Source organism: Mesoplodon densirostris, chromosome 6 (genome assembly GCF_025265405.1).
Source record: "Mesoplodon densirostris isolate mMesDen1 chromosome 6, mMesDen1 primary haplotype, whole genome shotgun sequence".
NCBI lineage: Eukaryota > Metazoa > Chordata > Mammalia > Artiodactyla > Ziphiidae > Mesoplodon > Mesoplodon densirostris.
This window is the reverse complement of record NC_082666.1, coordinates 29,956,726-29,978,777: the sequence shown is the minus strand read 5'-3', so window position 1 is coordinate 29,978,777 and position 22,052 is coordinate 29,956,726. Positions and strand designations below refer to the sequence as shown.

General features: G+C 34.4%; 1 protein-coding gene across 3 annotated transcripts in view; it reads right to left on the bottom strand.

Annotated features, from left to right (window-relative positions):
* Positions 1 to 11,330: 11,330 nt before the first annotated feature.
* SMC2 (structural maintenance of chromosomes 2) overlaps positions 11,331 to 22,052 on the bottom strand; it is a 55,978-nt gene continuing 45,256 nt past the window's right edge. For 2 of the 3 annotated variants that reach the window (XM_060101113.1, XM_060101115.1), the window contains 4 exons: positions 21,500 to 21,616; positions 18,236 to 18,396; positions 15,020 to 15,167; positions 11,331 to 14,121 (listed from right to left, as the gene is read on the bottom strand). In XM_060101113.1, the coding sequence (XP_059957096.1) occupies positions 13,963 to 14,121; positions 15,020 to 15,167; positions 18,236 to 18,396; positions 21,500 to 21,616 (585 nt within the window). In that variant the 3' untranslated portion in view covers positions 11,331 to 13,962. Of the gene's footprint in view, positions 14,122 to 14,164; positions 14,765 to 15,019; positions 15,168 to 18,235; positions 18,397 to 21,499; positions 21,617 to 22,052 lie in introns of those variants that run through there. The other variant, XM_060101114.1, reaches the window with a different exon arrangement.

Here is a 22,052-nt window from a genome sequence, read left to right as displayed (position 1 = left end):
TAAGCTATTATTATAAAGAAATTTTATTTTGCATGAAATACAGATTTGTGACCACTTAAAAATTAGAATGTAGACTTCTAGTGGAAATGTACATAGTAAACATCACTGTGCTGTATAACTTCTTTGTTTTATGGAACTCAACTGCGCTTTGTAAGCCTAACCTAATTTGAATTCTTTTCAGGTAGTTTGTCAAACAAATAAAAAAATTAGAAAGAAGGAAAAGCATTTAAGTTAGGCACCACTGGAATACAATTTGGACTATATGCAATTTTAATTGCTTTCTCAAATGGTTATCAATTTGACTGAATGTAGGATTCATCTGTTACAACTTTTTTTCCGTGTAGATTCTATTTAAGTATCTTTTGATATATAATATTGTGAAGGAGATATAAAGGCCAGTCGGAGATTTTTCCTTCATAAGACATTTTTGCCAAAATGCTAATGAAGTTCTTTATTCACACTTAAAAAATACATGTTTATACCTTACTTACATTTAATTTATATATTTATATATTATTTATAGATACATTAAACATTAAACACTCAGTGAAACCTTTTAAGCTCAAGCCTTTATTCACTTCAGAAAAATATTCTTCCCTTACATCTTTATTTTCTAGGAAATTTGTTCCTGACACTTCTTTAGGAAGAGTATTAGGCCCCTTTTGGCTAAACTCTGTTATTTTCAATTACTTATTTTTCTCTTTTTATGTCCTTTTTTTTTTTTCAGTAACTAAAAGAGTACATTTTCCATAATATTGATTTGGTTTTTCAGACTGAGCTTAACAGTTTCTAATGTAAATTTTAATTTTATTTGCTTTTTAGGATCATTATATTTTTTCTTATCTCATGCAGTTTATTTTTATTTGTTTGCTTCTCAGCACAATTTTATTCCAGGCTCTTCTTTCATTTAATCATATCTTTCTTATTTCATAAAGTTTATTTTGTTTCATAAATATTGAGAGAAAAGGAAGCACCTAATTCCTGATTTTCTTGACTTATTGCTTTAAAAGTTTTAAAGTGTATTTTCTCTACATTTTAAGTAATTTATTCCTTTATTTTATGTTGCAGAATCATGTTATACACTATATACTGTTAAGTGATTTTGGGGGGGGTAATTTATTTACTTTACCTATTAGAAGTGTCTGACAGCCTAGTGCTTACACATATATAGGCGGTTATTTATTTCTTGGACATCCTCACTATACGCTTTCATTACTCTTAGAATCTTACTTTCATTTTTAGATGGATGGCTAATAAATTGATATAAATGTGTATGATCAGCTCAGATGTGGCTGACTGGGAAACAAAATAGAGTCATGGATAATTCAAGCAGGGAAGTTACATATTATTCACTAGGCTTCTTCTGAGTTGAATCAATTTTCTTTACATAACTTTCTTTGTGTCCCAGCATCCAGGTCAGATACAAACTACGGTGGTTTCTAGTTTCTTAACAGTGTTATCCACATAAACATTATTTTTAAAACATGAAGTATACTACATAACAATATATATACTTATCAATATTATGGATGAATTATTTGAATATAAAAAACACTCATAAATACCACTATCCTTTGTGATTTCATGTTTTGCACAGTACCTTCCAAATCTTTTATGTACTCTTTTAAAATTTTATATAGGAAGAAAGAAAGTAAACATATGTAGTATTCTCCTAGAAGCAATCATAAATAAGGAAAAAATGCACATTTGTGTTTTGACCAAGAAAGCCTTTCTAAGACAGCTGGGACCTACAGAGTTGTGTTCCTCCCTCAGGATATAATTTTCTTTCTTTCTACCCAGAGGGCAGTGAGGCAGGTCAGTGGACCATGGCAAAATTGATTCAGTATTGTCTAAACAGAGTTCAAAGTATACAGAAGCTATGCTATTCATTGTTGAACCTTAAATAACTAGATGTATGGAAAGCCACAGAAAACTTGACATGAAACACTGCCTTGAATTCTTTTGTAAAAATAATTGAATGGCCTCAGAGACAAACTAATGTTCTATGTTTACAATAAGAGTGACATAAAAGAATATCACCAATGAGAGAAAAACAAGTGTGAACCAGTACTGTATCATTCAATTGAGTCTTGTCATAGGCTAAAGTTGATTTGCCTTGTATAGCTTGTGAGAAGTCCACTATACAACAATGATAGATGGATTACAATATTTAATTGAGGATGCAAATAAGTAGAATGCATGATGGAATTTCTTCTTAAACCAATTAAATAGAAAGGTCACTTCCATATATTGTAGATCAAAAAGAAACCTGCTCAAATAGAACCTTGAAACTTTATGATACTGACACAATGGAAAGGGAATTGCTAATATTATTTAGGAAAGAAAGACTGAAACAGAAGTGGTCCAAAGGCATTATTCTAGAAATAGGAGTGTGGGTGGGGAGGGGGGAGGACTAATTTTCTTTTTAATGTTTAGATATAAAATATAAATTGAGTTTCTTCTGCCCTGCACATCCATTTTTCTTATAACTTAGAATAAATAAAAAATAGTTGCAAGATGGCGGAGTAGAAGGACGTGCACTCACTCCCTCTTGCAAGAGCACCAGAATCACAGCTAACTGCTGAACAGTCATCTACAGGAAGACACTGGAACTCACCAAGAAAGATACCCCACATCCAAAGACAAAGGAGAATCCACAGTGAGATGGTAGGAGGGGCACAATCACAATAAAAATCAAATCCCACAACTGCTGGGTGGGTGACTCACAAACTGGGAACAGTTATACAGTTATGTGGAATCTAGAAAAATGGTACAGATGAACCGGTTTGCAGGGCAGAAATAGAGACACAGATGTAGAGGACAAACATATGGACACCAAGGGGGGAAAGCTGGGGGTGGGGAGGTGGTAGTGGGATGAATTGGAAGATTGGGATTGACATATATACACTAATATGTATAAAATAGTAAGTAATAACCTGCTGTATAAAAATAAAATTCAAAAAAAACCCCACAAAAACATAAAAAAATAGTTAAAATAAGTTTAATGATGTAATTTAAGGTTTGAAAATGAGAGAATATCCAAGTGTAATTCTAAAAGTCCTGCACTGCTGTTAGTGCTTTCTAATTTTGTTTCATATGCATGTAGAATGGAAAAGCTATATGTGGTTTGAGGCATTTTTTGCTTTCTTGGGAAATGGCAAATAGCAGAAGTGTTCAACATATAACTTCCCCCACCATGTTTTCTAACAAGAGTGATCTACGAACTGATGCCTCTCCCTCTCCAAATAATTGCTGCCTTCTCACTGTATTTTCTGAGTCATACCAAGCAAAAAGATGGTGCGGGTTTTAATAAGCTCACTTTGAAACATTTTAATATTAAATAATATATACATGCTGTAAGAAAACACCAGTTGAAATGGAGTGCTTTCAGGTGCAAACAGGAATTTGTATTAAGAATGATAATTTGGGTGAGAAGCTAAAAACTAGAACTGAAATATCTCTGAGCGTGTGTTCACAGGAAAAAAAAATGTAAAAACATGAAGACTGCTAATTGCAATTTCAGTGGAATCTGTCACAACCTGCACAAGGCTAAAACAGGTCTTTGCACCAGCACGTTAATTTGTTGTGGTCATCTGAAAGATTCAGTGCTAAGAAATTCTTCCATTGTGGTAGTTGCTACATTTATAAACTTAATGTGCGACAAGCCTTTTTATCTGGATTATTTGATAATGTTCCCTGTGACATGTTGGAGAGCATCATTGCTTTAAGGGATTCTGCAATAACTAGATTAGTTGGCATTATTCTCCCAAAGTTTGGATGTTCTTTTAGAGAAAGAAAGCATTTATGAGTCGAATTCCTTATTAGAATATTTTTACTTAAAAATATTTTTACTTAAAAATATTCTAAAGGTCCAAATTTCCTTCCCAGACAAGCAGAGGATGCAAGGCTTAGCCTGGGCTGTAGTTCTAGAGACAGGCTGGACCTGGAAGTGAGGTAGGAACAGGCCTTTGGGGGAAAAAAAAAGCTAGTATTGGGGGAAAATTGTCCTGTAGAAATACTGGCAAATGATCTACCTACAAGAGCATGCCATTAAACACCAAAAGGCCAGGCAAAAGTGGGAGAATCAGGTTTGTCAGCAAGACTTGAGCGGATAGGTTCAGGAGGGAAGGAGTGCCTGAGGCAGGCGTGAAAGGATGAGAGGCTCCTGAAAGTGACTTGTTGATTCTGACTCTCTCTAAGGCTTAAGAACCTAAGCGGAACCTTATTTCCATCCCGGGTTACTGAGTTAGGTTTGTTGTCATTGTCTGTAGTTTAGACAGAGCGGGAGGCACCAAAAAGTGTAGTCTATTTAATGTGCCTGGAGTTAAATAGTTAGTAAATTGACGATTTTCACACCATGAATTCAAGTTTGAATTTATCAGACTTCCAGTTTAGTTAGAGACGGTGCCTTTGTAATAAAAAGCAAATCAGAAGGCCTAGATAGCTTTAGGTGTGGTTCCTTTTCCAACAGTTTTGCCTAAAATGCAGGAACATCTTTTACCTGCCTTTGTAGTATTTTTCTCCCATTCAGGAACATTTAAATTATGTCTCTGGTTATTGCTCTTGTTAGAATTGTGCTAAATTTTCTAAATTCTAAATGGGGCTACAGCCACTTTGAATAATTTTTGTCCGTTTTCCTTTTATATTTTAGGAGTTTCAGTTTTATTCTCCTGATATCTGATTAGATTTTCTAGCATCAATTTTCCATTCAAATTAATTTGTTAAGAGGACAGTTGAGAGTCAAATAGACTTTTCTCAATCCAGTCCTAGACTGCCTTTCCAGCTTTGTTTTTTAAAAATTGAGGTGAAACTGACATATAACATTACATTAGTTTCAGGTATACAATATAATGTCAATATTTGTATATATTGCAAAATGATCACCACAGTAAGCCTGGTTAACATCCATTGCCATACTTAGTTATAAAAATTTTTTATGAGAACTTTTAAGATCTCTTATCAAATTTCAAATTACAATATAGTATTAACTATAATCACCATGCTGTACGTTACATCCCCGTTATTTATTTATTTTATAACTGAAAGTTTTTACCTTTCGACCGTCTTCACCCATTTCGCCCATCCCCCACCCCTGGGAACCACCAATCTGTTCTCTGTGAGTTTAGGGTTTTTTTGTTTTGTTTTAGATTCCACATGTAAGTGAGATCATATGGTATTTGTTTTTTCTGACTCACTTATTTCACTTAGTATAATGTCCTCAAAGTCCATCCATGTTGTTGCAAATGGCAAGATGTCTGTCCTTCTTTTTCATGGCTGAATAATATTCCAGTGTGTGTGTGTGTGTGTGTGTGTGTGTGTGTGTGTGTATCACATTTTCTTTATCCATTCATCCATCAATGGACACTTAGGTTGTTTCCATACCTTGTCTCCATATGCTAGTGGGAATAGGGTTTAACATGTTTTTTGTACCTTATATGTTTCAAGAAAGGACAAACATGTACCATTGTCTAATTTAATTTTTCTATCATCTTATCAGTTTGATATTATCAATTTCACATTATGAAAGAGGCATAATAAATAGGTTGCATTACATTTGACAGTTTTACAGGACTTTGTGAAATTAAAAATTAGACCCAAAATGGGAGAGCTATTCCAGCTAGCTTTCCTTAGTCCCAAAATAACAGGCAGGAAGAGTGTTCTGAAGCTGTCACCTTTCAGGAAGGTGGAGAAGCTTTATCCTACATAAAGTATAGTAGAACAGAGATGTGAAGTACTAGTAAAAATGCTGTGAAAAGAACCTTGCCTTTGTTAGAGATGATCCTCTATACAAATTATGTAAGTATATCTTTGATATACTATAGTGCAATCTTTTTCAAACTGCAATTTGAGGATCTCTGGGGAGCAATCTCAGGATACGTTCTCAGGTCTGTAATGCCTTCAGTTAAATTTTTGTGCTTTTATTTTGGTAAGTTTAAAAATACATACATACATATTTGGGGCTCATCTCAACAGCTTGCACATTAAGCATTGCATGGTGATTTTATTTATACTTCTATAAACAATCTTTTTAGCATGAAGTAGAGGTATTTTAATAGGCTATGAAATAAAAGAACCGAGGTGTTCTTAATATGTACACCCAGCAGGTGATGAGAAAATGACATTATAGCGTGCCGTACAAGGTTTTATAGTGGTGAAGAGTGAGGAAAGTGGTGGGAAAATGAGTCATTACAAGATTCTCATTAACATGCTGCTCTTCAGAGTCTCGCTCTAAGCATTAACTATTTCACCTTTACCTGCATAATTAGACATTATTGAGCTAAACTTTGTTTTTGTGGTGGTACTTATTTTGTATTTTTTGTTATTTTACAGTTTTATGAGAATGGAAGGCAAAAGGAGTTCATTTCAAAGTCATACATATTTAAGTAAATCTTGTGTGTAAAGTTTTTTTTCCTTTAAACAGTTTTTACATTTTAAAATATTTTAGAAACAGTTGTGTAGTTGAAAGATCATGAACCTTGGCGTTAGACATATTCAAATTCTGATTTTGCTACACCTTAACTGAGGAGGTAAATTAACTTCTCTTAGCCTGTTTTCTCATCTATGAGAATGATCACAGCAACTTTGTTGTTACATCAGGTAACAGGTGAAACTATGTGCAATGTATGCTTGTTTTCTTCCTTGCTTTTCTCTCTTTATCCTGAATCTACTTTGCCTTCTCACGTTTTCAATAGCAACCCACCAGGGAAGAGCGTAGGCTGTGGATTGGCAGTGCAGTGCAGTTTTGGTACATGTAGCCCTGGTGGAAATTACTTGAGAGAGGGAGTGGAAGATAAAGCTAATGTATTGGAGTTATTTATAAAAGTAAATTATTCATGCTCTTTCTGGTCCCCCAAAGCACGGGTAGTCAGGGTATGTTTAACACCTGCCTCCTTATGCTAAGCTGGAAGCACTCTCAGGATAAAAGTCTTTTTGAGATCTTTCTTTTTCTTTTCTTCAAATTAACATCTGCTGTGGATTTTCAATCCTAAGTAATTAACAATGAAGCAAACTTCTATACCTAAGTTACTAAGGGATTTAAAATTATGCCTTTGACTAAAGTTGATGTGAAATAAAACCCTTTCAACTTTGGACTACAACAGTTTAGACAATTTATATACTTTTCACACCTACAAAAACATCAGTATAATAGGAAATAATAGATAATATATAAAAGTGCTGATACCATCAATTCTTTTAATGCTTTGGAGGAAAAAATCTCTAGCATGAAATCCTGGCTTATAAAATTTTACTGTGACACTTCATTAACAAGCATGGTTACATGACAAAATCCTACTAGTAACTTTTCAGAGTGACTGTGGGTCCATCTATCTCATTCTAGTTAGATAATCCATACAGTGTGATAATGAGTTAATGGTCTATTCCATCTTTAACTTTTATGATTCCTTATACTCATTAAGCAAATAATCTTTGAGATCAAGGCACTAATAGGTTACGAGCTCTAAAGTGAAGCACTCAGCAGTTTATAATCTACTAGAAGAACTAAGACGTGTTCAGTTACTACAACTTTGGACTATTTTTTGATGCCATTTGAAGGGGATGGGAATAGAGAAGTATCCATAGAAGTGGTGACTTTTGAGCAGAATCTTGAGGAATGGGTACACTGTCGGTAGGATGGTACAGAGTAACTGTTCCACGTGGAGAGAAGAGCATGCGCAAAAACGTAGAGATAGAGAAGAAAGCTGTGTTTAGGAGTGGCAGCTGTTGCAGATTGGGTGGGGTAGGGCTCCTTCATACACAGTTTAAGATAGGCTGTGATTAGAGGGCTTAGAATGCCAAAATGTCTAAACAGGGCAGCAGTGTGCACTAGGACCAATATGCAGAATGGAGCAAGAGTGAGCCTTGAGATTTAAAAGAACTTTAGATACTTAATGACCATCAGGTAACAGAGCTCATCCTATAACCCTGCTAAGTGGTAAAGCCTCAGGCCATTGAAGAAAACTCTGGTCCTTAACTGGTGGCAAGAAAAGGGACCGCTTATGCCTACCATTCTGTCACACTTTTAGGGATTAGTAGCCATACTATCTCACTAAACCCTTAGGACTACTCTGCAATCTTTGTTCTCTACAATGGATTTAAATATATCACTCCTTGCTCCCACCCATGCATGACATGTGACATAAGAATCTCACCTATGCAAAATAATGTGTTCTCTCAGCTCCAGGTACAAAGCAAGGAGTATACCTACCTTACAGTTTGTTACATCATAATGGCTAGGAGTATGGCTCTTCAGCTAGACAGTCTGAGTTTAAATCCTGCCTCCACCCCTTTCTACTTATACAGCTTATTCAAGTTTCCTGTCTAGAGTTGAGAATAAATACATAGTTGGGAAGGGGAGGAGTATTAGATAATGTAGATATTCTTTCTTGAAACTAACAACAAAATGCAGCAAGTGACAGCTTCTTAAGCCAGTTGCTCTGTGGAATCTGAAACTGTATCAGAAGTTCTCCTGCCAGGCTTCCCTGGTGGCACAGTGGTTGAGAGTCCGCCTGCCAATGCAGGGGATGCAGGTTCGTGCCCCGGTCTGGGAGGACCCCACGTGCCGCGGAGCGGCTGGGCCCGTGAGCCATGGCCGCTGAGCCTGTGTGTCCAGAGCCTGTGCTCCGCAACGGGAGAGGCCACAACAGTGAGAGGCCCGCATACTGCAAAAAAAAAAAAAAAAAAAAAAAAAAGTTCTCCTACCTTCTAACACTAGAATCACTGGTCTTTCCTGTAATTAGAATGGCTATTTTACCCATCCATGATTTTGTAACATCACACATTAGTCACTGGAAAATACCATTCACTGAGTTATGCAGATCTTCAAAATGTTAACACATTTCATAATACAATATCTAAAAAAAAATCCCATGTGTTAATATTACTACCAGTGTTATCAGAGAAGTCTAGTATTGAGAAGATGTCAAGTCCACAATGAGGAATACAAGGTTGCCAAAATTCTAATTTTCATTTGAGAGCTACAATTTTATTATTTGCAACAAAGATGTCAGGTTCTTATGACAGGCTTACTTTGTTCATTTTTGACAAATGTCTACCAAATACCATAGACTTAATAACTATAGTTTGTCTTAGTCTATCTGTTCAAGTACAAATGGAATTCCATGAAAAGGGTTACTTCAGACCCCAACTGAAATAACTGCATTTCTGAAAAAAAACATCATGTTTTGATATGTGCTTTATACATAATTCTCATTTTATCACTCAGGTTATTGAAGACGTGTACTCAGGATGTTGAGATATAACTTTTACAGCTTCATTAAATACACTCAAGTGAAACTGCCATTTTTAAAAAATTCAAATAAATGGCAGTGAAGAATGCAATCAGTACTACTTGTACAGTGTGTGGCACTGCCTTGATTTATGCCAAGTGACAGCAGTTTTACCTACCATTGCTTTTGCACCATTTATGCAAATATCCAATGTTAGTTATAAGTTCTTTATACATCTTATACTCAATTCTGTCAACTCTGTACACTGCAAATAATTTTTCCTAGTCTGTGGTCTTTTTGTTATCTTTTGAAGAGATTTTCAATTCAATTTTAATGTTCCATTTGTCTTTTTTTTTTTTTTTTTTTGCGGTATGCGGGCCTCTCACCGCTGTGGCCTCCCCCGCTGCGGAGCACAGGCTCCGGACGCGCAGGCCCAGCGGCCATGGCTCACGGGCCCAGCCGCTCCGCGGCACATGGGATCCCCCCAGACCGGGGCACGAACCCGTATCCCCTGCATCGGCAGGCGGACTCTCAACCACCTGCGCCACCAGGGAGGCCCCATTTGTCTTTTTTTTATGGTTTGTTTTTTGACCTAGGAAATCTTTGCCTAATCTAAGGCCACCAAAATGGTCTTCTAGAAGTGTTTTAACTACTTTTGGGTCTATGACTCATTTTTAGTTACTCTTCATGTATGCTTGTTTTTCCAAATAAGTATGTCAGTATCATCTTTTGAAAAACTTGAAAATGGCTTAACTTTTATAGATGTTGTTAGATTTGGCTTGCTAATATTTTCAGGATTTTTGATCCTATGTTCATGAGGACCACTGTCCTGTTATTTTCTTGTTTTGTAATGTCTTTTGTCAAGTTCTAGTATCAGACAACACTGGCCTCATAAAATAAGTTGGAAGTATTCCCTCCCCCTCTACTTTCTGAAAAACTTTGTATAATTATGCTTGGTATTATTTCTTCGTTGAATGGAAAAATTTATAAGAGGAACTATATGGGATTGGAGTTTTCTTTGTGGGAAGATATTTCATAATAATTTCAATTGTATTCATAGATGTGAGGCTATTCAGGTTTTGTCTCTTGTGTCAGTTTTGGTGAGTTTTATTTTCCTAATTGTTCTGTCTTAAGTTGTCAAATTTACTGGCATAAAAATGGTCATAATTTTGCATCCTTTTAAGTAAGGTAAGATCCATAGTGTCAACTCTTCCTTCATTCCTGATATTTGTGATTTGTAATTTCTCTGGTTTACTTGATTGGTCTAATTAGAGATCTACTGATGTTGTTGCTCTTTTGAGAAACAGATGTTGGTTTCATTGATTTTCTCCATTCTTCTGTCTTACACATTGTTGACTTTTACACTTTATTATTTCTATCTATTTAATTTGGATTTATTCTTATCTAGAAAAAAGATTAAGAGAACTTTAGACCACTGAATTTGTATCTTTTTAAATTTTCTAATAGAAGTACTTAAATCTATCATTTTCTAACAATTTTTTTTAAAATTGAAATGATACAAAGTATGAGCCCTGACCATAACAAAATTAAACTAGAAATCAGTAAAATAAAGCTCCCTGGAAAATCTCCAAGTATTTGGATATTAAGAAAAACACTCCAAAAAAAATTCAATAGTCAAAATGTAAATTAGAAAATCTTTGAAGACAATAAAATTGACAAATCTCCAGCAGGACTGACAAAGATAAAAAGAGAAAAGACACAAATTACCATTATCAGGAATAAAACAAGCGATATCAATTTAGAACTTGAAGACATCAGAAGGATAATGAGGAAATGCCATAACCTCTATACACTAATTTGACAGTTTAGATGAAACAATTCCTCAAAAAATACAAGTCACCCAATATAAAATAGATAATTTAAATAGCCCAATAACTATTAAAGAATCTGTACTCATTTTACCACCCCCCCTCCCCAATCTCTAGGCCCAGATGGTTTTGCAGGAAAATTCTAAAGAATTAACACCAATTCTATACAACCCTCCAGAAAACAGAAGAGGAAACATTTCCAAATTCATTTTATAAAGCTAGTATTTACCCTGAAACCAAAAAGTAGAAGAAAAAAAACAAAAACAAAAAACCCTACAGAACAATGCCCCTCATGAATATTCACAGAAATCATGATCAAACTATTAGCAAACAGGATCCAGCAACAGCTAAAAAGAAATATACATCATGACCTAGTGGGGTTTATTCCAAGGATACAAGGCTTGTTTAATGTTCAAAAATTAAGCAATGTAAATTTATAACATTAACAGGTGTAAAGAAAAAGTCATCTGGTCATATCAATGCAGAAAAAGCATTTGAGAAAATTCAACACCCATCCATGACAAAATTATGATCAAACTTGGAATAGAAGGGAACTTCTTTAACTTGATAAAGAGTATCTACCAAAGGCCTAGAGATAACATTATATTCAGTGGTGATAGATTGAATGCTCCTAATTTTGGGGAAAAGGCAAATATGCCAGCTCTCATCACTCTTATTTGCAAATGACATGACTGTGGGAGTACTGGCCTGTTAGATTACTCCACCACATGGAAGAGGGATTCTCAAGTCTTTGCTTTTGCATTTGCTGTTAGCATACATGAAATACCAAAACAAAAATACAAGGAATCCTTTCTTCAAATGTTGGCGGTTCTTCCTAAAGATAATTTTCACATGTTGTGCATACTAGTCATCCAGACCTCTTTTAAATTTACTATGTACAATTAATGCAGATGTTTGAGCTGTCAGAGAGGTAGTGTATAATAGGTTCTAGAGACCAACTACTAAGATTTGTATCTTGGCTCTGCTATTCACTAACTGTATGAACACTGTGGGCAAGTTTCTTAACTTCTCTGCTCAATTCAATTTCGTCAGTTATATAGTGCTGATGACAACAGTTACTTACCTCACTGGATTATTACTAGGATTACTAGGATTAAGTGTGAAAGTGTGCAAATGAAAATAGTGTCTGATGTATAGAAAAAGCTCAATAAATATTAGTTACTCATATTATTGCAGATGTTTGAAACAAATGTTCCCATTCCCCTTAATGTGTTCCCTCTAATCAAAGAATAATGACATTACTCACAAAAATTTAATGTTTGGGGATTTCCAATACAAAGCAAACAAATAGAAAACTTGTTAGCAGAGGAAACAAAATTAGTACATATGCAAAATATTCAATCCCGTAAGTTACTTATAATTCAAATAGCAATTAAATACCATTGTATAACTAGTAAATTAGAAATATTAAAATTAACAGCCAGGTCTGACTAGGTTTTAGTCAACAGGCATACTATATTGGTGACAGTGTGAACTGATGTAATTCTTTTTGGCAAATGATTTGCAAAACATTTGAAAAGAATTATACTTACGTCTATTGCATGTGATACTGGACTTCCTGTAACTCAGCATTTTCAGCTTTGTCTCCTTCTCCTCCCACAGTGGACAGAACTAATTCCATATTGTCTTTCCAATGTGCCCCACAGTATTGGTTACCTGGGTGTTATCTGACATGCTCAGATATGATATGAGGATGAAGGATGAGAAGTATTAAACCCAGGCCAGGAAGTATGAGCATACATTAGGAAAAGAATACCACAAAGAACTGAGACTCAAGTATTAAGAAATGTGGGGCCAAAATAACATACCCAAGGTCAGATTAGATCATGTCAGAACTTTCAAGATTTGGAGTTTGGAACACATGGTTCTAGGGACATACTAAGAGATACTAAGAACCATATATAGTATTCTTACAGTGTTTATTAGTGCCATCTTTTGAAATCTTAAAGGAAATTCATGGTTTTAAGCTGGAAAGCAGAGGACACTAAGAAATATAATAATCATCAAATTTTGAGTCCTTTTGGTAGAACAGATGGATCTATTTATTTATATATATTAGCTCCTATATTCTCACTCACCAATAGATTGTTATTGATTGGATTATGAAAAGGCTGACAAAAATCTTTGAAATTAGGAGACTTCAGATAAACTTGCAACAGAGAGCAGCATGCAACATACCTTTCTCCCAAGATTTTATTAAAATACTCATATTTTTAAAAAGACAAGACTGCACAGACCAATTACTAAGCATACAGAAACATGATATTCAAACATCATTAAAATGACAGAAGTCTTTTAAGATCTGCTTCCCATCTGAGTCTAAATCAAGGATTTGGCATTGTCCTCAAGGAACTAACCACAAATAACTCAGTCCATGCCTAATAGCTTTCTTTGTGTTCCTTTTGTTGGTCCAGCTACTTGCTTTATAATTCTTCCTTACCTGAATGACATTATTAGCAATAGAAAACACACAATTATTACCGTAGGAATTAGCTAATTATTAAAAGCTGATTATCAGCTATATTTATACTATAATTTAATTTCATCTGTTTCTTTGTAATTTTGCTTTTACATACAAAATTTACCACCAAATATGTATCTCTGGCTCCCTAATATATAAAAGACTTGTGTAAGAAAAAACATTTGATGACATACATAAAATCACAATCCCAGTAACTGGACCATAGTTAACACTAATTCAGAACAGAGGAATTTATGCTCATTTATAAGTGATTATATAAAGGAAGAGAAAATGGGTTAGGTAACAAAATGATTAAATTTTTTATATGAACAAATTACATGAATCCCAAGTTCTTAAAAAGTTTATGTTTAAAAAATAAGTCAAGGTGAAAGAATAAATTTGTACTTTTAACTTCCATATGTGATCATTTGGGTCCTTTTGCCTTGGATTTGGTTTCCTTCGGAACTTTTCCATTTTGACACTGAGTAAATCTGGCTACTGTAGAAACACCATCCACAAACTTGGTTTTGAAAAGGACGTTTGCATTGTTGAACATACCTTCCTTTAGGGACACCACAATGAACTTTAGGGAAAAAGAAAAACAGCATAAAAAGTACTTTTGGCAGTATCCTTGAAGAAGTTCACTCTTTTTATACTGAGGTTAAGAATCATTTGGAGATACTGTGATTTTGTTATTGCTTTAAATGCGTGGCTCCATGCATATGCACATCCTCAAATGCAAGTAACAAATAGTTATTATTAGGCACCTCAATGAATTCTTTCCATAGGCAGTTTTAGGAGTCTCTTAATTTTACTTTGAGTACTTCATTACCCAAGTTACTATCTTCTGCTGGTTGGCTGCTTGTTGCTATCTTCTCCAGTTAGTATCACTAGTCTTGTTGCTAGCTCTAAATGCCACTGTTAGCTGCTAAAAAACTGCCACAATAAATACACAGTCTATGATAACTATGGTAAGTGAAGCCTCCCAGAATTGTTCAATGCATTATCTATACAATCATATTTAGTAGCCTTAGTTCATGCAGCAACAGTTCAATAAAAACAAACTGTTTTTAGCTTCAAGGGTTTTTTAAATCACTTTCTAGGAGGAATGAAGAGTACCCCATCAAGTGCCACATGATTTTCTGATATATTTTTCAGGTGTATCCTTGAAACAGTCTTGTTTTGATTGTGCATCTTCTGGCAGCTAGCTAGAGAAAATAATTACCCTAAAAAATTCCAAATTACAAAAAAATTAGATTCTCATGTTACAACCTATAATTTATAATTCCAGGCTCTTTTCTTTAATAAGAGACAAAACCCTCTTTCCTTCTATACCCATTTGAATAGAAATATATTTAAAGAGATACATAACACCTTAGTATTTCCTCAATCCTGAATATCTTATTTATATTGACCATAACTAAAAAATAGTTTTAGAAAACAAACACTAGAACTATTCTGAGACTTTTTTTGGTTCTTACCTGAGAATGTGTGAAATGAGTACGTAGCATCTGTCCAATATTCTGAGTATGAGAAAGATCCAAGGCTGCATCTACCTCATCCAGGATGTAAATTGGGGCAGGTTTGAACAGCAGCATGGACAGTATTAATGACAAAGCCACTAAAGACCTAAGAAAAGAAGGCCGAAAGAAAAGCTGTCAGAACTTGATTTTACCACTTTTTACCAAAGCACTGAAGCAAATCTGCTATCCTGTTACTATTATGAATAGTGCCGATTTAGCTGAAAGATAGTTATAGAAAAAAGAATCTTAAGTTTCAAACTTGAAAACTTTTGTTTCATTAAAATGTTTTTTACTTTAGCTTTCCATTTTTCCCTCTCTTCAACAAGTTTTATTTTGAATAAAACAGGTATATATTCTTCTTTCCTGTCAGATAATTAGGATGTTATATTTGGCAGTCAGATAATTAGGATGTTATATTTGGCACCTAACTTTAAGAAAAGATCATATTAGTGTTAATAGTTTTCTCTTTCTCTCCCTAAAACTCTTTTTCAGTTCTTTTCTACATCCCCGTTAACTATAGCTGTTTTTGTTCTAGTCTGGAATGAAGAAATATAACAATTCTTATATTTTTCTTAAATATTTCATTAAAAAGCCTTGTTTATTGTAAAACAAATGTTTAGAATTATTTAAGAATAGTATTAAAATTACAGTAACATCTGTAGCACACTTAATTCTATAACTTCAAATATCTCCTGGCATGCAGCACTGCAGTAAATAGTCAGTCTAATGCTTACTGTACTCCAATAGGGTGTTTAATAAGAAACATGTAAGTGGGGAAAAAAAATTGTGTGTATAAGTAGAGGGGGTCTAGGAAGGTGAAACCAAAATTTCTAGCAAAGGAAATGAACTAAACAGTACAATAAAAACCTAACAAATTGATCTTCACTGCTATAGAGGGTAGCTGAGGTCACTCAAGAAACCTAAAATTACTTTTCAGTGTCTTTCTCTGTACCAAATATTTAAGGCACTGAGCTTAAAAACAACTCAACAGTTAAACTACTATGCTGGATTATGGTATATCTGAAAATAAGTTTATATCATCTTAATTATGGAAATAATTTTTAGGTTCCAGTAAGAAAATAGGCATACATTCTCTATTTTCCTCAAAAAATTTTGTAGGACTTTGGCAAAAACAATTAAAGATGCTGTGATCTAAATTGTGGAATTCAACTTTGATTGACAGGCAGCAGAAGCTGTCTTTTTTGACTTAAAATATTTTGGAATTTTATCAATAATGAAAAAGAGTGGACTTCTATTCATAAAAATGACAAAATATTTCATAAGAGAAATTAACAGGTCTTAGTATTTTCTACATCCATAAGAGAAGAGTTACATGATGGCATAGAGCACATGAGAACAATTCAAGAACTGTGGACTGTACATCCTGCAGGGGAAAAAATACAAAATTAATAAGCATCTTCAATTATATTGATAGTCACAATTTTCTCTCAGGAGGTTTTAATTATTTGGCTCTCTGAAGTTAAGAAGTTAGGCCAAATGACTTTCTAAGTTTCTCTCAATATACTGATTGTCTGAATCACGTGTAAGGCTGGGAGAAACTTCCCTGAAGCCCAGAACATGCCATTTCCAGTACTCTTCTTTCATTTATGTAGATCCAAGTTTCCATTTGGTATCATTTTCCTTTCACCAGAGAACTTCCTTTAACTTGTACAGTTCTGCTGGAATCAAATTCTTCCTTTTGTTTTTCTGAAAAAATATATTGCCTTCAATATGAAGAATATTTCTACTAGATACAGAATTCTAGGTTGACACATCTTTCTTTTAGCACTTTATAGATGTTGTTCCAGACTTCTGGCTTGCATAGTTTTTTGGGTTTTTTTTTTTTAACATCTTTATTGGAGTATAATTGCTCTACAATGGTGTGTTAGTTTCTGCTTTATAATGGCTTGCATAGTTTTTAACAAGAAGTCTAAAGTCATTCTTCTTTGTTCCTTGGCACTTAATATGCCTTTTACCTCTGACTGCTTTTAAGATTTTTCTCCTAATCACTGGTTTTCAGCAACTTTATATGACATGCCTTGCTGTGTTACTGTATGTGCAGGAAGCAGGTGTGTGCATTTATCTTACCTGAGGTTCACATAAATCAAGTATGTGGGTTTACAGAAGTCATCAAATCTGGAAAATCTGGGGCCATGATTTTTTTATGTTTTTTTCTGTTTTACCTCTTCCTCTCCCTTTGAAACTCCAATTACATGTATGTTAGATCTCTCAATATTGTCCCAAGGGTCACTGAAGCTCTTTTTGTTTTTACAGTTTTGTGTTTCTAAGCTTGGCTTGGCTTGAATAGATTCTATTGATATGTTTTCAAATTGAGTCATCTTTCTTTTATTCTGTCGAATCTGTTGTTAATTTTATGCAGTAAACTTTTCCTTTCAGGTATATTTTTTATCTCTAGAAGTTCCACTGGATTCTTCATTGACAGCTTCCATTTCTCTCATCACATTCTTTTTTTCTTGTAAGTAGTTAATGTAACTCTTTAACCTCCTTGTCTGCCAGTTTCATCACCTGTCAGTTCTGGGTCTGTTTTTCCTCTAGGTTATGAATCATATTTTCTTGATTTCTGTCTAGTAATTTTTATTAGATGCTGAACACTGTGATTATGTTGTTTAGTCTCAACTTTGTTGTCTGTCTTTAAAGCATCTTGGGCCTGCAATGAACCTTTGCTAAGGGGTGTCTAAAATAGCCTTCACTTTAGGGGTAGTGAAAATGTAATTCTAATGTGTAGCTCTCTGGGGCTTCCCCAAATTCTAATCTGTTTCCTTCATTTAGTAAGACTACTGGGCTTTGTGTGGGTTTCCCTCCCTGCATCTGCAGTCAAAAAATTGCTCCTAGGGAGAAAGCTAGGGTAAACACTGGACTCAGCATCTTTGTTTCATTTCTCTCAGGTATCTCCTGGGTTATCCATTTTCCAATGTCTGAAAGTAATTGTTTCTCATGTATTTTGTCTAGTTTTCTAGTTGCTAATCCTTATTTCTACTTTGTTGCCTACTATGTTAATCAAATGTCCTAACTAAAATTTGTAGTCTCACATATTAGGCTCCTTAAATTCTACATGCAAATATAGCAAAGCAAATCTGAAATAAAATTAGGAGGCAATGAGATGTTGGACTCTAATAAAATAAGAGGATTATTGCAAAGGGATTACTTACTCACCTCTGACCACCACTAAGTTCAGTTAGGTTTTCTTTCCAAGTATTTCCTAAAGCAACCTTAAACTCCAGACCATCCAATACATTTTGCCCTTCTGGTGGTGCAAGCATAGCATTAGCACCGGGCAAAAGAGTGGAAAAAATAGATCCAAAGTCCTTGTTCACCTGGATAAAAAAATGATATTAAAATATCAGAAGGTTTTCCAAGAACCAAATGATGTGTATATATGCAAACCAGCAGGAGCATTTTGTTGTCTGTTACCCTAGCTCTGAGGTTGGCAAGTTATGGTCCATGTGACAAATCTGGCCATGCCCGTTCATTTATGTATTGTCTATGGCTGCCAGCAATATAGTCTAGTGGTTGCAACACAGACTATATGGCTCTGAAATACTTATCTGTCCCTTTACAGAAAGAGTTTACTGAGCTTTGCTCTAACTTCCAGGGGAAACTAGAGGCTATACCTCTAACTCTACCATGAAGTTTTGATACAACAAAAGGCCATGGTTGCCGGAATCCTCAGAGACACACAATTGGATAATATAGGAGATTGAACTTTCAGCTGGAGAAGAAAAACAAAAACTTTTTGGCATAAAATGTTCTCTTAAAAAATTTGTTTTCTGCTGACTGGTATGGTAAGGCCTGTGGTTATCAGCTAACTTTAAGAAGGCTAAGATCAGGGTGAAGTCTAGGAGAAAAAGAGGCATGAAATCAAACCAGATCTGTTAAAGGTGTTCAATGGTTCTTTTCTATGCTTCTTCTCAAAGCCAAAGAAGTTAAGGTATCAAGGGACAGGAACAGGATTGAGCCCCAAAAGAAAAAGGCTAAAGAAGCTATTTGGCCTATTCCCATAAAGGCTCAGCAGAATATTACACAGAGATTTAGGACCAATATTCTAGACTGTAACTGAGTAATTTTTGTGCATACACACTTGATCAATGCCTTGAGAATTCAGCCATCTGTCTTCAAAGACATGACTAATAATCTTAGAGAGTTCAGCAGACAAAATTGAGAATGTATACATGCACACACACACGAGGATTTGACATCCATGTTCTCTAGGGAAATCTCCACCTTCAAGTATAAAATTCAAGTGCAAATACACTTTTTATGAATATTTGTAGTAATAAGGAAATCTCCTAGACATAAACAGTCTCCCAATGTAAATTTACTAAGGAACACATATCTTAAGAACAACTGCACACATGCTAATACCCTACACAGAGAAAGTAGATTCTAGTTTTATCTGGGATAGATTTCCAGAGCTAGGCAAGGTTCATCACAATGAGGAGAGGATCACTGTCTTTTCTAGGAGAATGACTGACAGAAGATAGCATAGTATTTATACACACCCTGTTCTTTTTTAAATTTTTTGACCAGGCAGGAGAGAGGCAGCTCAAAACTAAGACTACTAATTGCTACTAAATCCCAAAGATGACCATGGATCCCATGTGGAAATTCCTCCAAAAGGGAAAAGACAAACTTATCAGTTAATGGGTAGAGAAGAATATAGATAAGAAATAAACTGAATTTTGAAATTCCAATAAGGCTAAGAAGGAAACAAAAAAGCAAAAACACAACCAGTGCCTAAAATACTCTGGCTTTGTGAATCAACTATACTTGAAGCCATAAGGAAGTAATGTAATGCTGATAATAATAGTACCTACTTCATTAGGTTACTTTGAGAATTAAGTGAGAAAATTAATAGGAGAATAGTGCCTGACATATATCATAAGCACTCAATAAATTTACTTGCTTTGGGAGAACTTTAGAGACTGGGGAAAAATCAGTTTAAAAGATAAATTTGTACTCACACTAAATCCAGGAACCATGGGGAAAACAAAAGACAGGATCTCTCAGATCTAGTGTTAAATCCACATATTGTCCAAAAATAATGGGGCCAACTTTTTGCAAGCATTTTAAAAAAGACAAATACTACAGGGAGACTGAACAATGAAAATAAGTTGTAGAGCAGGAAAAACAACGCAATTGAAAGACATAATTGTTCTGTCATTACCAAAAATAAAGTTCCCGAAGAATTAAAAAGAGAAAAAGAGGTAAGGTGCCAGTTAAATCCCAGAGGCCCAGGCTTGTTAAAGTACCAAACAGCATAGTAACTATGGAATCTTTTGAGGAGGAGTCTTTTTCTATGGTAGATACAGGAAAACTTCACAGAAGAGGCTAAGGAATTATCCTAAAGGAGACAAATCTATGCAGCCAGGGAAGTAGAAATAATAGTAAAGAACCTTGAAATCTGCCAAAGTTGTCATAAAACAAAACAAAAATGGTAATCGGGCTTCTGTTGCATATGAATCCTGGAAATGAATACTGAACTTCCTTGTGTATTACCCAGTTCTACTTCTTAAAAAGCAACAAAAGGCAATTTTAACTTTAGTTCTAATTAGGAAAAGCGAATTCCACCTTTTCTACCTTTTGACTGTTAGGATATTAGGCTATTTCACCTTTCTAAGCTTGTTTCCTCATTTGTAAAATAGAGATAATAATTATCAAAGTTATGGAATTAAGATAATTCATGTAAAATGACAGAACTGCTCTTAATTATAATATAATTATATAAAATTAATATTACTTTATAATTATGTAATTATTAATGTATAAAAATCCTTTGCTAAAAACCTAAGAATGCCTAATACTTATGAATTCTGAAATGCAATTAATTTATAAGTGGTAAGAAATACACAATCTTGCTATAGAAACATTCTTAGAACTAATATTTGACCTCTGTGAGTCTGGGCAAGAGAAGCTGAAGAGCTAAGAACTGAAGGGGTCCTTTGGAGAGATTTTCCAACAGTTAGAGCTTCCCCAATGTGAAACAGATAATGCTTCCAGTTTTAAGCAGAGGATAAGTGGGACTATAGCAGATATTTGGAAGAAACCTTAGATACTGTCCAATATTAGAACCTATGATCTCATAAGAAGGAAAGAGGGTAAACAGTAACCCAGACCCGGCAAACGATGTAAGAAGGAAAAATGTAGAAATCTAGAAAATTAGAAATTTAATATAGCTTAGGAAGCAGAGAAGTAGACTATGAGAGCATGATGGAATGACACAACTTACCTTTGCAAATCAGTAGTAAAGTCCAAAAGGACAAAATGCTTTAAAAAGCCTGCAAGGTTTTAATTAAGGTCTGAGCTGTGCTTCAAACAAAAATTAGCTATTACAAATTCATCTTAGAGTACAACCCTATTGACTTTATCTTTCATCCTTTCCTCATACAGAATAAATGATACAATTTTTGGCTCAAATACCTTTTGCCAAGCAATATTTAGGGCTTGGTTTTTCTTCTGGTCAAGGTCTTCTATAGTTGCAAGGATTTTGGATTTGTCATTTTCTACAATTCTCTTCTTTTTCATCAAGTCATTATACTAGTAAGATAAAAGGCATACTTAATTGGGAAAACACAATTTCCTTTATATTCTAGAATTCAGTCAAGAATAAAGAGATTTCATTATTTTTGTATGCAATATATACAACTCCTATTTACCAAAAAGATATACTACATTGAGTTATAATGTAAGCCAAATTAAGGAAAGTAAATATATCATCTATATGTAAAATTCAATTACTATAACTGAGAATTTATAGGACAAGCTGTTGAAATATTTTGACTCCACTAATATTCCCTTATCTTCCTAGCAGCCAAGGCAAAAAGAAAATTTGTCATATGTAAACTCAAAAGTAGCCCTGCATGCTTAAGAAGCAAGGTCAGTCTTAGCAGTGACACATATAAAATTTTAATTCTTCACCATGATGTATAAAGTCCTACATAAATTGGATCTTATTTATCTCTGAATTTTTGGC